Source organism: Symphalangus syndactylus, chromosome 4, assembly GCF_028878055.3.
Source record: "Symphalangus syndactylus isolate Jambi chromosome 4, NHGRI_mSymSyn1-v2.1_pri, whole genome shotgun sequence".
In the NCBI taxonomy this organism is placed as follows: Eukaryota; Metazoa; Chordata; class Mammalia; order Primates; family Hylobatidae; genus Symphalangus; species Symphalangus syndactylus.
Window position 1 is genome coordinate 23,836,449 of NC_072426.2, and position 13,309 is coordinate 23,849,757.

The 13,309-nt window shown below is 41.7% G+C and overlaps 2 protein-coding genes across 7 annotated transcripts in view; one reads left to right on the forward strand and one right to left on the reverse strand.

Moving 5' to 3' along the window:
* Positions 1-2,908: 2,908 nt before the first annotated feature.
* IFIT5 (interferon induced protein with tetratricopeptide repeats 5) lies at positions 2,909-9,220 on the reverse strand. 2 transcript variants are annotated; one of them, XM_055274266.2, is made up of 2 exons: positions 8,994-9,220; positions 2,909-6,645 (listed from the first exon to the last, which is right to left on the reverse strand). In XM_055274266.2, the coding sequence occupies exons 1-2, from the start codon at positions 8,996-8,998 to the stop codon at positions 5,202-5,204; spliced, it is 1,449 nt and encodes a 482-aa protein (XP_055130241.1). In that variant the 5' UTR covers positions 8,999-9,220; the 3' UTR covers positions 2,909-5,201. The 2 variants fall into 2 exon arrangements, with proteins under 2 accessions (XP_055130241.1, XP_063493196.1); XM_063637126.1 differs by lacking the exon at positions 8,994-9,220 and adding an exon at positions 8,567-8,908.
* The window catches only part of LOC129480470 (zinc finger matrin-type protein 1-like), a 123,017-nt gene continuing 118,790 nt past the window's right edge, over positions 9,083-13,309 (forward strand). For 2 of the 5 annotated variants that reach the window (XR_010120286.1, XR_010120284.1), the window contains exons 1-2: positions 9,085-9,261; positions 10,875-11,009. Coding sequence is in view for 2 of the 5 variants with exons in the window: in XM_063637133.1 (XP_063493203.1) it covers positions 10,977-11,009; positions 12,492-12,556 (98 nt within the window). In the remaining 3 variants the exon portion in view is untranslated. Of the gene's footprint in view, positions 9,262-9,287; positions 9,394-10,874; positions 11,010-12,491; positions 12,557-13,309 lie in introns of those variants that run through there. The other 3 variants (XM_063637133.1, XR_010120285.1, XM_063637132.1) reach the window with 3 other exon arrangements.

Consider the following 13,309-nt stretch of genomic DNA (forward strand, 5'->3'; position numbering starts at 1 on the left):
TAAAGTGAAATACAAAATGTTTAATGAACAAATTAAACTTAGTAAATATGAAGTTTCTGAAGAAGGGGGTAGTTGTGGTTGGGGTGGGATTCAGTGTGTGTGGCTTGATCTCAGGAAAAGAGAAAGCTAAAGAAGAAACCACATCCCAGTGAGGCAGGGAACTTTGGCTCCGAAGAGAAGTAGAGAGGAATGCGGAGGCTGGAGTCCTGGGAGAAAAGGGGATGTATAAGCAGAAAGAGAGGGGATGTATGAGCAGAAAGCTAAGTGATAAACTTGTTTTAAATTAAATATACACTTGCTATGTTGTTCTGATTGGAGAGAAAGAGGAAGAAAGTCAGCTTTGTGAGAAGGGGCTATCCCAATCTGTGATGGTATGTTTTATAATGTTATTTTCTGATCTATTTAATATAGACTTTATCTACTGATTTTCTGCTATGTTGTTAGGATTTAATTAACTGAATTTAAAGAACTCTTCTCATCCCACAACTCAATTTTTACTTAATTTATTTGTTTTATGTTATAATAACATTTAATTCTTACTCCATCAAACCTTAACTGTATCTTTTGAGTCTCTATTCTTCTGCTATGGTTTGAATGTTTTTGTCTCCTCCAAATTTATAGATTGCAAGCCTAATCTCCAATGCAACAGTATTGAGAGGTGAGGCCTAAGGAGAGATGTTCCTGAGGGCTCTGCCCACATGACTAGACTAATGCTCTTATCAAAAGGGCTTGCAAGAGTGGGTTCTTGCTCTCTTCTGCTCTTCTGCCATGTGAGGAACAGAGTTCCTCCCTTCCAGAGGATGCAGCATTCAAGGTGACATCTTGGAAGCAGAGACCAGGCCCTCACCAGACACCAAACCTGCCAGCTCCTTGATCTTGAACTTCCAGTCTCCAGAACTATGAGAAATAAATTTCTGCTTGTTAAAATTACTCAGTCTCAGGTATTCTATTATAGCAGCACAACAGAAACTAAGACAATTTCCCTTACCTCTCTTCTCCATTCTCTTTTCCAAATCAAATATTATAACATTGGAAAGATTTATTTATTATTAATTTATTATTTATTTATTTATTTATTAGACAGAGTCTCACTCTGTCGCCCAGGTTGGAGGAGTGCAATGATGTGATCCTGGCTTGCTGCAACCTCTGCCTCTTGGGTTCAAGTGATTCATGTGCCTCAGCCTCCCAAGTAGCTGGGATTACAGGTATGTGCCACCATGCCTAGCTAATTTTTGTAATTTTAGTAGAGATGGGGTTTTGCCATGTCGGCCAGACTGGTCTCGAACTCCTGACCTCAAGCAACCTGTCTGCCTTAGCCTCACAAAGTGCTGGGATTACAGGCATGCGTCACCACATCCAGCCATGTTTTGTTCTTTAATCATAATTACTGATCCAGAAAGTTGAAGAACAATAAATGACATTTATATTATGTAAACATTATTTACCTACCGCCAATTAGAGTCCTCTTAATTAAATTTCTTTCACTAGATGTGTCAGTTTGATCCAAGATGCGATGTTGAACATGCAAGAAATGTATTCGAGGAAACACCTCCGAGAAAAAATGGGAAGAGAGCAGACAGAGGCTGGGAGAGCCATCCAAATGTGATGCAGGTCTGACCCCATATGTAGGAGAGACAGAAGGAATAAAAGTTGGGTAAAAACATCTTAGATTACAGTATTGTTTTAAGGAACATTTGGCAAGGCTGGTGGGGAGTCCTTGAGTTTAAATTGATCATCAGAGGAGTACTGCATCTCTCAGGAGAGGACATGATTTAGTATCCTTGCCACACTGGGAAGCATGGCCTCAGTGTAAATGTAGTGATAGATTTCAATGTGTAGAGATGGGACCTTCAGACAATTATAATCCCTGTAGCTAGAGATCTGAGAGGTGCTTCTCATTGCTACCACATTAGGGTTACAATGTTATTACACTTAAACTACTCAAAGGAGACTGTTCTAATTGTCAAGGCCAAATGGATTTTCATTTCTTGTAATTCACCAATTATATAAAAACATGCCACATTGTTTTATAGTTCTGTCATGTTCCTTAATCCCAGTAATGAACATATTCCATAAAAGGACTATCCTTGGGCCTGCCTGTGTTGTAGGTGATGTCATATAAGCATAGTCACATCATGGCCAGATAAACTCTGTCAATTGAGGTTTAGCCTCCAACAAGTGATTACCGGTAGAAACTGTAAAATGGGCATGAGTGCTACTGAACCAGCAGCCAGGAGAAAGAAATTATGGTCCACAAATTAGTTGTGAAACCTTAAGTCATATCACCAGTCCTGGTCTCAATTTTCATATCAATAAAGTTGGTTGGAGTAGGGATTTTCTCAAGGTCCTCCTGATTTTAAAGTTTTGTGTTGTCTACAAGGTTGTTCCTGAACTGAAGAAACCTGCATCGTTGACTCAATCTAGAAAGGAATAGTGACAGCTTATATTGCTTTTGAAACTCTGGCTGATAGCATGTGATCAACTGGTAAGACTATTTCTGCACTCAGAGAGGACAGCAAATATCTTTAAGAGCTCCATGACTGGGAAGCCAGTTTTTCTGCCAGCTGATTTATCATTTGTTGAAAGGGCTTTTCTCAGCTTTTGTGAGTCAGGGAGCATACCTTTAGTGCTGAATGAAATAGTTTCCAAGAGCACCTTCAAGATTTGGAGAGGCGGCATTTCTTTTCCGGAAGGGTCAAATTACCCTGAAGAGGAATCACAGCCACTTTTCTGGGCATATTTATGAGTTTGTCTAATAGGCAAGAAAATAACTTGGGCCTGGCATCATAGGATTCTTATCAGGCTTGACAGGATGAGTTCATCTAACTAAGTAGGATTTGGACCCATTTCAGAGACTTTGTCAGTTGGTAAGGGCAGCTTTCAGAGGTAGGTGCAAGACAATATACAATTCAACTTAGGCAGCTTTTATTAGAGTATTATATACCAAGTATATGATGAGGAGTCCAAATGCAAACTGGATATTCAAGGAACTTAGGATTTCCTGGGTTAAGCCTATTAGCCTAATTAATTTTATTCCATTTACACTTACTTTTCACATGTAGATCAGTAGCTCCCAAACTTTGCTGCACAAGTTCCAACTGGGAAATCTAAAAATCATGATGCCTGGACTGCACCCCATGCCAATTAAGTCATTCTCTATGGGGCGTGACCCAGACATCCATGTTTTGTTTTAACTTTTTAGGTGATTCCAACATGTAGCCAAGTTTGAGGAACAATGTTGTAGACCTTACTACTCAAAATGTAATTAGAACAGCCACAGCATCTTCACCTGGGAGCTTGTTTAAAGTGCAGAAATCTCAGGCCCCTTCTGTGTATGAACACAGTCCTGATTTATAAAAACAAGTTAACTGATGAAGCAAATAATCTTTTCTATGATTAACTGTCTGAGTAACCCCCTAATGTGAGTTTTTTGAATTATGTGGCAAGTGATAAAAGTTATGTACTTTCAGGTGGGAGAAATGGCCTGCTTTGCTAGAATATCCTAAAATATTTGAAAGGGACAAATGTGTCTACTGATAGGTCAGGACTTCAGTGCTGACTTTCTGAAATTCTTGAGTAAAGATCATTCCCTTCCTTGTTCTTCCTTAATAGATTAAACAAAATAATAATAATAAAAAAACAGAATTAAGTAAAACAAAAGATTTTTAAAAATTAATACATGAGATACACTGCAGTATATATGTATGTCTGATTACGTATAGAAAAAAGATCTGGAAGGATACATATCAAATTATAAGTTATAAGTTTACCTTGAGGGTGTGGAACTGTGGTAGGGTGAGGGGACTGCTCTCATTTTTAAATTCACATACTTTTGTAATTTTTTTTGAAATTTACAATAAGAATTCATTATTTTTATAACAAACCATAATAGAAATTTTAAAGATGATAAAAAAACAAAAAGTAAAACACACACACATACATAATAATTTTAAGAGTTACATTGGAGGAATGGAGAATTAAATCACATGGTACTTTTCCACTAATACTGTGATGGTACATAATTGTGTAGTCTGTAATCAAAGAAACTACATTAGAGAAGCCACATTAAGTAACATCCACATTAAAAAGTCCCCTGGGATAAGAGCCCTCAAGCAGCGACCCCTCAAAGTGGATATTAAAACTGAAAGCAGCGCTTAACTCTTCCTGGAGTATCTACGTGAAAAAAACAACACTGAAAATTTCACATTAAAAAAAAAGCTTCACAGAAGTCACTTTGAAATGCTAAAATAGCCAAAGGCCAGAAATTGAGGGTATAAAAACTCTATTCAGAAAAGATTCAAAACTAGTACACTGAAACCTTGGTAATCTATGGGTGTAGGTTAGGGACATCTTCTTTTTCCATTTGTTTATCAGTTCTCCTAATTTCCCAATGGCTGCTTTATAGCTCAATAATTTTAACCTAAAAATATTGTAATTTTAGTTGGAAGGAATAAAATTAATTGCATCTAGATTCATTGCAGATTTTAGTAAAAAAAAACAGAACAATTTGAGACTCACTATTTTCCATTATTCATTTTTTTCCACATAATTATTTCTAGCTACTTAATAAATATTTGGGGATTGAATCCCTGAAGTTACATATTTAAAATTTGAGGAAATCCTTTTTCTCCTCTTCTGGTTTTTTCATTTTATTGAAGTCACTAGAGATGACAAACTTTTTTATTATAAACTTTTTTCCAACAAAAAAGATATTTTAGGCGACTATTAGATTTATAGTTAAATATCCTCATCAAAGTCAAAACATCTGTAACTAAAAAGTGCTGTCTTTTGCAAGCTACACAATTAAAAGCTTAACTATTAATAATGTAATTTTGTACTCCTGGAAGAGTATTCCTGATCTAGGTATCAAAGGTTTACATAGGAATATATTTACTACATAACATGAGAAATTTAAAGAGCAGAGATAAAAAGCACAGATGTAATGCCCATACCATTTTTAAAAGTTACAATAGCTAGAATATTGCTATTTCTCAACGGATTATAGTATTTTAATTAAAAAGAAAAAAAGAAAACCGCACAAGATTCATCATAATGCATATAAAGTATTTAGCACAATGCTTGGTACACAATAACTATTCAATAAATATTAGCTCTATAATAAACAATGGATTAAAACAATAAAAAAAAACAGAACCCATAATGGAGGGAAAAACTTAGAGCTAATTTCCTAGAGTATGTATTTAAATGGAAAGTCGGAGCTCACAGAGAGCAGTAAGGAATTCTGCATTTTCTGGATCTATCTTTTGTGCCTTCTCGTAGTACTCAGCAGCTTGCCTCTTTTCTCCTTCCAGCTTGTAAAGAAACCCTAGGGCACTTAAACTCTGCACATCTAAAGCATTGTGACAAAGTCTCTTGGTAGCCAATTTCTTCAGAGCACTTGTCAGTTTGGTGCGAAGGGGTGATCTGTCTTTGACCTTCAAGGCTTCTAAATAATGATGGATGGCAGTATTTTCTGATTTACGGTGAAATTCCTGAAAGCGGCCATAGTGGTAATGGATCTGATGTTTGTGATCATTGGTTATGTTCTCCAGACGAAGAGCTTTCTGGAAAATGTCCTCAGCATTGCTATACTTGCCTCCTTCAGCATACATGTTGGCCAGGTCTGTGTAGGCAAATGCAAACATAGAGTCTCGTTCCATGGCTGCTTTGAAATGAAATACAGCAGATGAAATCAGCTCATCAACCTTTAGTTTATCTTTTCCTTTAGGTCTGTTATGTGTGGCCTTCTTGATTTGGATCATTTGTGCCCTGTAGCAAAGTCCCATCTGGTGATGCAGGAAAGAAGAAGTTGGTGTCACCTCCAAGGCCTTTTTTAAAAGTTCGAGAGCTTTGTTCCAGGAATTTTTTCTCCTATAGAACTTGGCTGCATAACGAAGGATGTAAGGCTGGGATGATATTTGGTCCAGGATTTCTTCAATATACTTTTCTCCTTCAGCTTCTGCATGTACATCTTGAAGCTTCAGTGCCAGAAATACCTTAATGTAGCTGTTATCTGGGTTCAGGGTAACAGCCTTTCTCAAAGGCCCCAGAGAAAAGCTCTTTACAGACCCTTCTCTGTCAGAATCATCCAGCCGATACACTGTGATAGCATAGCCGATGTTAAATTCTGGATTGTCAGGTTCCACTTCCAGAGCCTTCTCAAAAGCCGCTTTAGCCTTTTGATAATACTTTCCTCCAAATTTCAAGAGTGCCCACCCCTTCTCACAGTCAGTCTCAGGACACTCCAACTTGTAGTTAGAAGGACTGGACAATTTCTTGCAGACGTTCCCTATCTTACCTGTATACTTCTGAGCTTCTTCAAGCTGGTCCATGTGATAATACACCCAGGCATAGTTTCCCCAAGTGACCAGGCTTCGTACTTCTTCTTTGTCTGAGTGTTCTTGCTGGATTATTTCTTCTGCTTGTTCCAAGCACTCAAGGGCGTCTTTATTTTGGCCTTTTAGGTGTTTCACATAGGCCAATAGGTTATAAAGAGCAAGTCTAGATTTTGTGGTAAGAAATTCAAGCTGTTGCCCAATTGTATCTTCCACCTCAAAGAGATCAATGTCTTCCTTAAGCAAATTCCATGTAAAATGACATTCTAACTCCAACAGAATGGCCTTCAAGGTGTCCCTAGGAATTTCACTGTCAAAGATAAAATACTTTTTAATTTTTGAAGAAATACAAGAAATAATTTTCTAAACCTTAAATATTGTTCTTTGCATAACAACTAATTTTATCCCTATTTGATCTTACAGTTAAAGCATTAGGTTCCCGTAACTTTATACTAGAGTTTCTTCTATGTACAGTTATGTCCTAGAAATATTTCATTTAAATTCTCACTATTTATTGCAAAAACAGTTCTGGAGAGATGACAGAGCTTTCTGTATTACATGTATCTATTTCCTTTTGGCAATCACTAAACCGTTGAAAATTAGGAATAAATATATACATATTCAATAATTAATATGAAAATTCCATTTCTGTATTATGAGTACTGATCCTGACTAGGAAACCTGGTAAAATTGCTCCTTGGTAATTGTTCCTTTCTCTAGTGTAAATGTACCAAAAATATGGGCAAGACATGCCATGTCCTTACAGGCTGCTTAAATCCACAACAATACGGCTTTACTGGCCCCCTGCCTAAAACAAACACCTGTTTTGAAGGTCTCTACCAGCCCAGCCCAAGGAGGATGAGGAGGGCTGCTCAGGTATTATGGATATGGTTGTAAGATCTCAAAGGGACATTCAATCAGGTACTGACGTGGTTTGTCCAGGCTCTGGAATTTATGCACAACTGGACACCATAAGAATTTTTACTGTTTAAACTTTGTCTACTTAATTTTGTAACTTCGTCTTTGGGAAGCTGATAAGAGAGAAGCTATTGCATCAGAAGAGGTAACACGTATCTTTCGGTAATTCTGTTCTGCTAGGAAGAAGCAGTCTTTCATTGTCCTTGGGAGACAGTCCCCAATGGGGCTGAGCCCTTTTCTTCCCCATCCTGCATATATACGGTGCACGCCACCGTCTTTTTCTTTTTCTTTCTTTTTTTTTTTGTTGTTGTTGTTTTCAAGCCCCTTCCTGATAGCACTCTCCTTTCTTACAAATGTTATATGTGGCCAGGCGTTGTGGCTCACACCTGTAATCCCAGCACTTTGGGAGGCTGAGGAGGGCGGATCACGAGGTCAGGAATTTGAGACCAGCCTGGTCAACATGGTGAAACCCCCGTCTCTACTAAAGATACAAAAAATTAGCCAGGCGTGGTGGCACACGCCTGTAATCCCAGCTACATGGGAAGCTGAGGCAGGAGAATCGCTTGAACCCAGGAGGCGGAGGTTGCAGTGAGCCGAGATGGAGCCATTACACTACAGCCTGGGTGACAGGGCGAGACTCCGTCTCAAAAATAAAGTTAGATGTGTGGGTGACACTTAAACTTTTTTTTTAACTTATAATGGGAACAATTAACATTTATTGTGCAAGTATTATGTGCTAAGCAGTTAATTGATAGGATTTATTACTGTCCTTTTCCACAGTCCCAAGAGATGGACACCATTAATTTTTACAGATAAGGAACAGAGTTTGAGAAACTTTGGGGTCACTCAACTAGTAGGAGTTCAGTCAGGATTTAGAACAAGGGACTATCTGCTTTTAGAGCCCAAGACCTTAACATCTCATTCCTCATTAAATGCGGAAGGTTCACTAACCACGTGCAGGGCAGGGTGCTAGCCCCTGGGGATACAAAATGATTAAGAAAAGGACGCCATCATACTGAATCAGTAAAGGAGACAGATAAAGAAATCCTCATAAAACAGCGGATTGGGTGGGACGATAACAATCTGTGCTTGGTACAGAGGTAGCTCCCCGGAAGGGAAGAACTCAGACCCAGACATCAGAAAGGCAAACTGGCAGTGGCAGGCGAATGTGACGCCTGGAGGGCTGCGGCGAAACCGCGTATGCCACACCGAGGGAATGGCAGCTGGAAACAGAGGCACGCGACAGGCCTAAGGAGACCCGTGGCACGTAGCCTGCCCCCGGAACAGCGCCTGGGGGCCCTGCAGGCGCTGACCAGTTTCCCGGAAGCGGCGGCCGCTGGCCCAGCACTGTCACCGTCGCCGCTGCCGAGAAGAGCCGTCGGGTCGCGATGGGTGGAGAGGCCTCCCGGGGGAGCGTCGCCCGGCACATGCCCTGACAGTCCCGACCGCAGACGCCAGGGATGGGGTAGGCTCCCGCGGAGCATCTCCTGTTCCTCCTCCCTGACCGGACTCCGGAGAAGCGTCCACTCGGCCACCCTCCCCGACAGGCCCGACTTCAGACGCCACGCGCCGGGACAGAGCGCCCCGGGAGGGTCCCCAACGCAGATGCCCGGTTGCCAGGCGCGACGGTCTCGGCCCCTGAAAAGGCTGCAGAACTGCGCTGGAAATGAATAAAAGAACCCTGGTTTGAAACAAAGGCCGACGCAGGGCTTGGGAGGAGAGGCAGAGGAAAACCCTTACCTCATGATGGCAGCGCTTTGCAGGCCGTCCGGGCGGCGCAGTCCCTCGCGCTCTCTGTCTCCTCAGCACCGGGGACCGCGGGAAGCCGCGCGGTGGGCGTGCGCGTGCGCATGCGCGTGGGCGCGCCAGGCCTGGGCAGCCCAGGGACTCGGCCGCGCGGCGTGTCTTTGTTAAAGCAGAGACCCCAGCCCCGGCAAGAACAGGAAACTGGAAATTGAATCAGATGCGGAGCGCTCAGAAACCGAAACTTAAGAAATCGAAACTTAAGGTAAGCTTCAGAAACCGCAACTGAATAGAAGAGCTCAAGAGCCGCGTCCAGACGTTTGCGGAGTCCCAGGTCTTTCGGAGTTGAATTTGCAGCTGGGCTCCTGCACTTTGGTCTCGGCTTTTATCTGCCTCTGTGAGTACGCTGAGGTCGCATGCTGCCCGTTTAACTGTTTGTTTGTTTGAGATAGCGTCTGTGTCACCCAGTCGTGATCTCAAGCGATGCGCCTGCCTCTGCCCCCCAAGGTGCTGGGATTACAGGCGGAAACTGAAGTCCCTGCTTCCACTCCAGTCTTTTGATTCAACAAGCAACACTACAATGCTATACATCTATGCTGTTATTTCTGTTGGGTGTAAACTAGAGAAATTTGGAGCTAAAATCTATATACATTTTAAGTTTTGACGGATATTGCCAAATAGCTTTAAAAATCCACTCCTACCCACAATTGTAGGAGAGTATTTCTCTTCCATACCTTCACCAATGGTGCTTTGTGTAATAAGGACCCAATAAAGACGAGAGTGGTATTGGGGATCTAGGCAGAAAATGTCAAACACCCATACCTTAAACATTTTGTCCCCTCTGAATTCATTCAGCAAATATTGACAAACTGTAAGAGCCAGACTTTGTTCAAAGTGCTGTCAATATAACAATAAAGAAAACAGACACGGGCCTTACCCTTATTGAGTTAATATCTGTATTCAAAACCTCAATATCCTGTCCATAATTCATCTTTTGCATTGATTTTGATTTTTTTTTTTTTTTTTTTTGAGACAGGGTCTCACTCTGTCGCTCAGGTTGGAGTGCAGTGGTGAGATCACAGCTCACTGCAGCCTCAACCTTCAGGGCTCAAGCCATCCTCCCACCTCAGCCTCCTGAGTGGCTGGGACGATATGCGTGCACCACTATGTCAGGCTAATTAATTTATTTTTTGTAGAGGCAGGGTTTTGCCATGTTGCCCAGGCTGGTCTCCAACACCTGGGCTCAAATATTTTTCTAAACCTTAAATATTGTTCCGCTCAACTTGGCCTCCCAAAGTGCTGGGATTACAGGCATGAGCCACCATGCTTGGCCTGATTTTGAATTTTTAAAAACATATTGCATTGAAATATTGTCTACCTTGATCACTGAGCTTCTGGCACCCTACCCCTCAAGACTTAGTGCCTGAAGTGAGTGCCTCATTTAAAGCAATCACTTCTAATAGTTGTACTGCCTTATACAGAAACTGCTGGTCACATGCGGCTATTAAGGACCTGATTTTTAATTTAATATAAATTTAAAAACTGATAATCAAGTTAATAGAAAACTTACATTTGGAAAAACTTACGTATACGAATCTGCTTTTTTTAAGTTGCAAATTTTATGAAATCTAAATACAGAGCAAGTATTTCCAATGATTATCCTCAGCAAACTAATGCAGGAACAGAAAACCAAACACTGCATGTTCTCACTTATAAGTGGGAGCTGAATGATGAGAACACACGGACACAGTGGGGAACAACACACACTGGGGCCTGTTGGAGTTGGGGGTGGTGGGAGGGAGAGCATCAGGAAGTATAGCTAAGCGATGCTGAGCTTAATACCTAGGTGATGGTGTGTCCGGAATTGGTTCCTTCCAGTAGGTTCTTGGTCTTGCTGACTTCAAGAATGAAGCTGCGGACCCTCGCGGTGAATGTTACAGTTCTTAAAGATGGCGTGTCCAGAGTTGTTCGTTCCTTTTGATGTTCAGATGTGTCCGGAGTTTCTTCCTTCTGGTGAGTTTGTGGTCTTGCTGACTTCAGGAGTGCAGCTGCAGACCTTCGCAGTGAGTGTTACAGGTCTTAAAGGTGACGCGTCCAGAGTTGTTCGTTCCTCCCGGTGGGTTCGTGGTCTTGCTGATTTCAGGAGTGAAGCCATAGACTTTCGTGGTGAGTGTTACAGCTCATAAAGGCAGCACGGACCCAAAGAGTGAGCAGCAGCAAGATTTATTGCAAAGAGTGAAAGAACAAACCTTCTATGGCTTGAAAGGGGACCCAAGTGAGTTGCAGCTGCTGGCTGGGGCAGCCTGCTTTTATTCCCTTATTTGGCCCCACCCACATCCTGCTGATTGGTCCGTTTTACAGAGAGCTGATTGGTCCACTTTACAAAGTGCTGATTGGTCCAGTTTGACAGAGTGCTGATTGGTCCAGTTTGACAGAGTGCTGATTGGTGTGTTTACAAATCTTTATCTAGACACAGAGTGCTAATTGGTGCATTTACAATCCTTTAGCTAGACAGAAAAGTTCTCTAAGTCCCCACCCGACCCAGAAGCCCAGCCAGCTTCACCTCTCAATCCCCTCTCTAAACAGGACACCCCAACTGCTGATGAGAATTTGGCCAATGACCGCTCTAGCTACTTTCTGCTGGATAGGGGTGAAGAAGGGGCCCTGCAGTTGTAGTGTCCTCCAGGGGGGAACTCTTTAGGCCAGTGGAAGGGCCAGTGGGGCAGTCCAGGGGTCCTGGGTAGAAGTTGTTAGTTGAACTCATTTGGGGTTCCATTTGTAAGACCATCTGTAACTTGAGGGCCTCAATTCTAGAGGAAATAAATTTGACAAGAAGGTTAAAAATACAGGGCCCAAAGGTAAATAACAGCAAGATGGCTGCCACAGGACCTAGAAAGGGGAGAAGCCATGTTGCCCAACTCCAGAGGTTGGTGTAACAGTTTGAAAGGCGTTATCTGATTTCAGAAGCCTTTTCCTGTAAACACCAGGCGGCATCTCGTGCTATCACTGACTGGTTAGTGTGAAAACAACACTCTTCCCCTAAGAAGCTGCAGAGTCCTCCTTTCTTAGCAGTGAGGAGGTCTAGGCCTTGGCGGTTTTGGAGAGTCACTGCTGCCAAAGAGTCTGGGATTGTAGAGTAAGGATAGATTTTGTTATTTCATGCGAACTGTCTGAGAAATCCTTTGAGAGTGTGTGGTAGTAGGATAATGCATGTTACACTGTTAACTTTTAGCAAACTTTACGTTAGTTGAAAACCTTGTCAGTTTGGGATTTCTATTATTATTTGCTATTAATAAGACCTCGTTCAGTCCATATTAACTTAGAATTGGTATAGATGGCTCCTTCCTGATTCTGTAAGTACTTTAAGGTTTGGCTGAGTGCAAACAGCTGACACACTTGAGCAGACCAATTATTAGGCAATTTTCCTAACTCTGCTTCTATAAGAGTTTCCTTATTATTTACTGAATACCCATTTTTTTTTCCTTAATTGCCCAGGAGGAACCATCTATCCATCCTGTCCTGAAGGGAGTTCCTCCTAGATCTGGTCGGACCTTTGTATGGTAATTAATTAAGATTTAGATCCCCTGTTAGGAAACCTGCTGGGTAAGGATTTTTGATAGGAAGGCTACTGGTTGTCAGTGGCTTCAGTGCTTTCGGGCTACGCCCTTGTTTACACTGACAGCAAGGTGGTATTGGAGTGTTATAGAGTTACTGAGAAGACCTTCAATTATCAATTATAGGTTTTAAATTTACCCTGGCTTTTAAAGCAATAGGGTACACTGTGTTTTCTTTACTACTTCTATTTCTCTTTGACTTCTTCTTTGTCTCTCTCTTCCTCTCTCTCTCTCTCTCTGACTTTCTGTCTCTTTCTCACTTTCCTTTCTGCTGGTGTTTCCCTGCCTCTGCCAGCCGCTTATGCTGCTGTCCTCCCCTCTCCTTCACCTTTTGATGGCTTCAGCAGTGTAAGACTGCTACCTCCTTGGGTTTTTGCACTACGTGCAATAACTCCATGGTTTCCTTGTGGTAGTTAATGAGGGTTCCCCCAGAGATTAGGAACTCCCTTTCTTTCCATATTGCAGCATGGGCATGTAGGATTAGATAAGCATAGTTGCTATCTGTATACACATTTATTGTTTTTCCCTTTCCCAGTTCTAAGGCTTGGGTAAGTGCCACTAGTTCTCCTAACTGGGTGCTGGTCCCTGGGGGAAGAGGCTTACTTTCAAGTATGGTTACATCACTAAATATGGCATAACCTGTCCTTTGTATCCCGTTCTCCACAAATGAACTTCCATCAGTATATAGGTTAAGGTCAG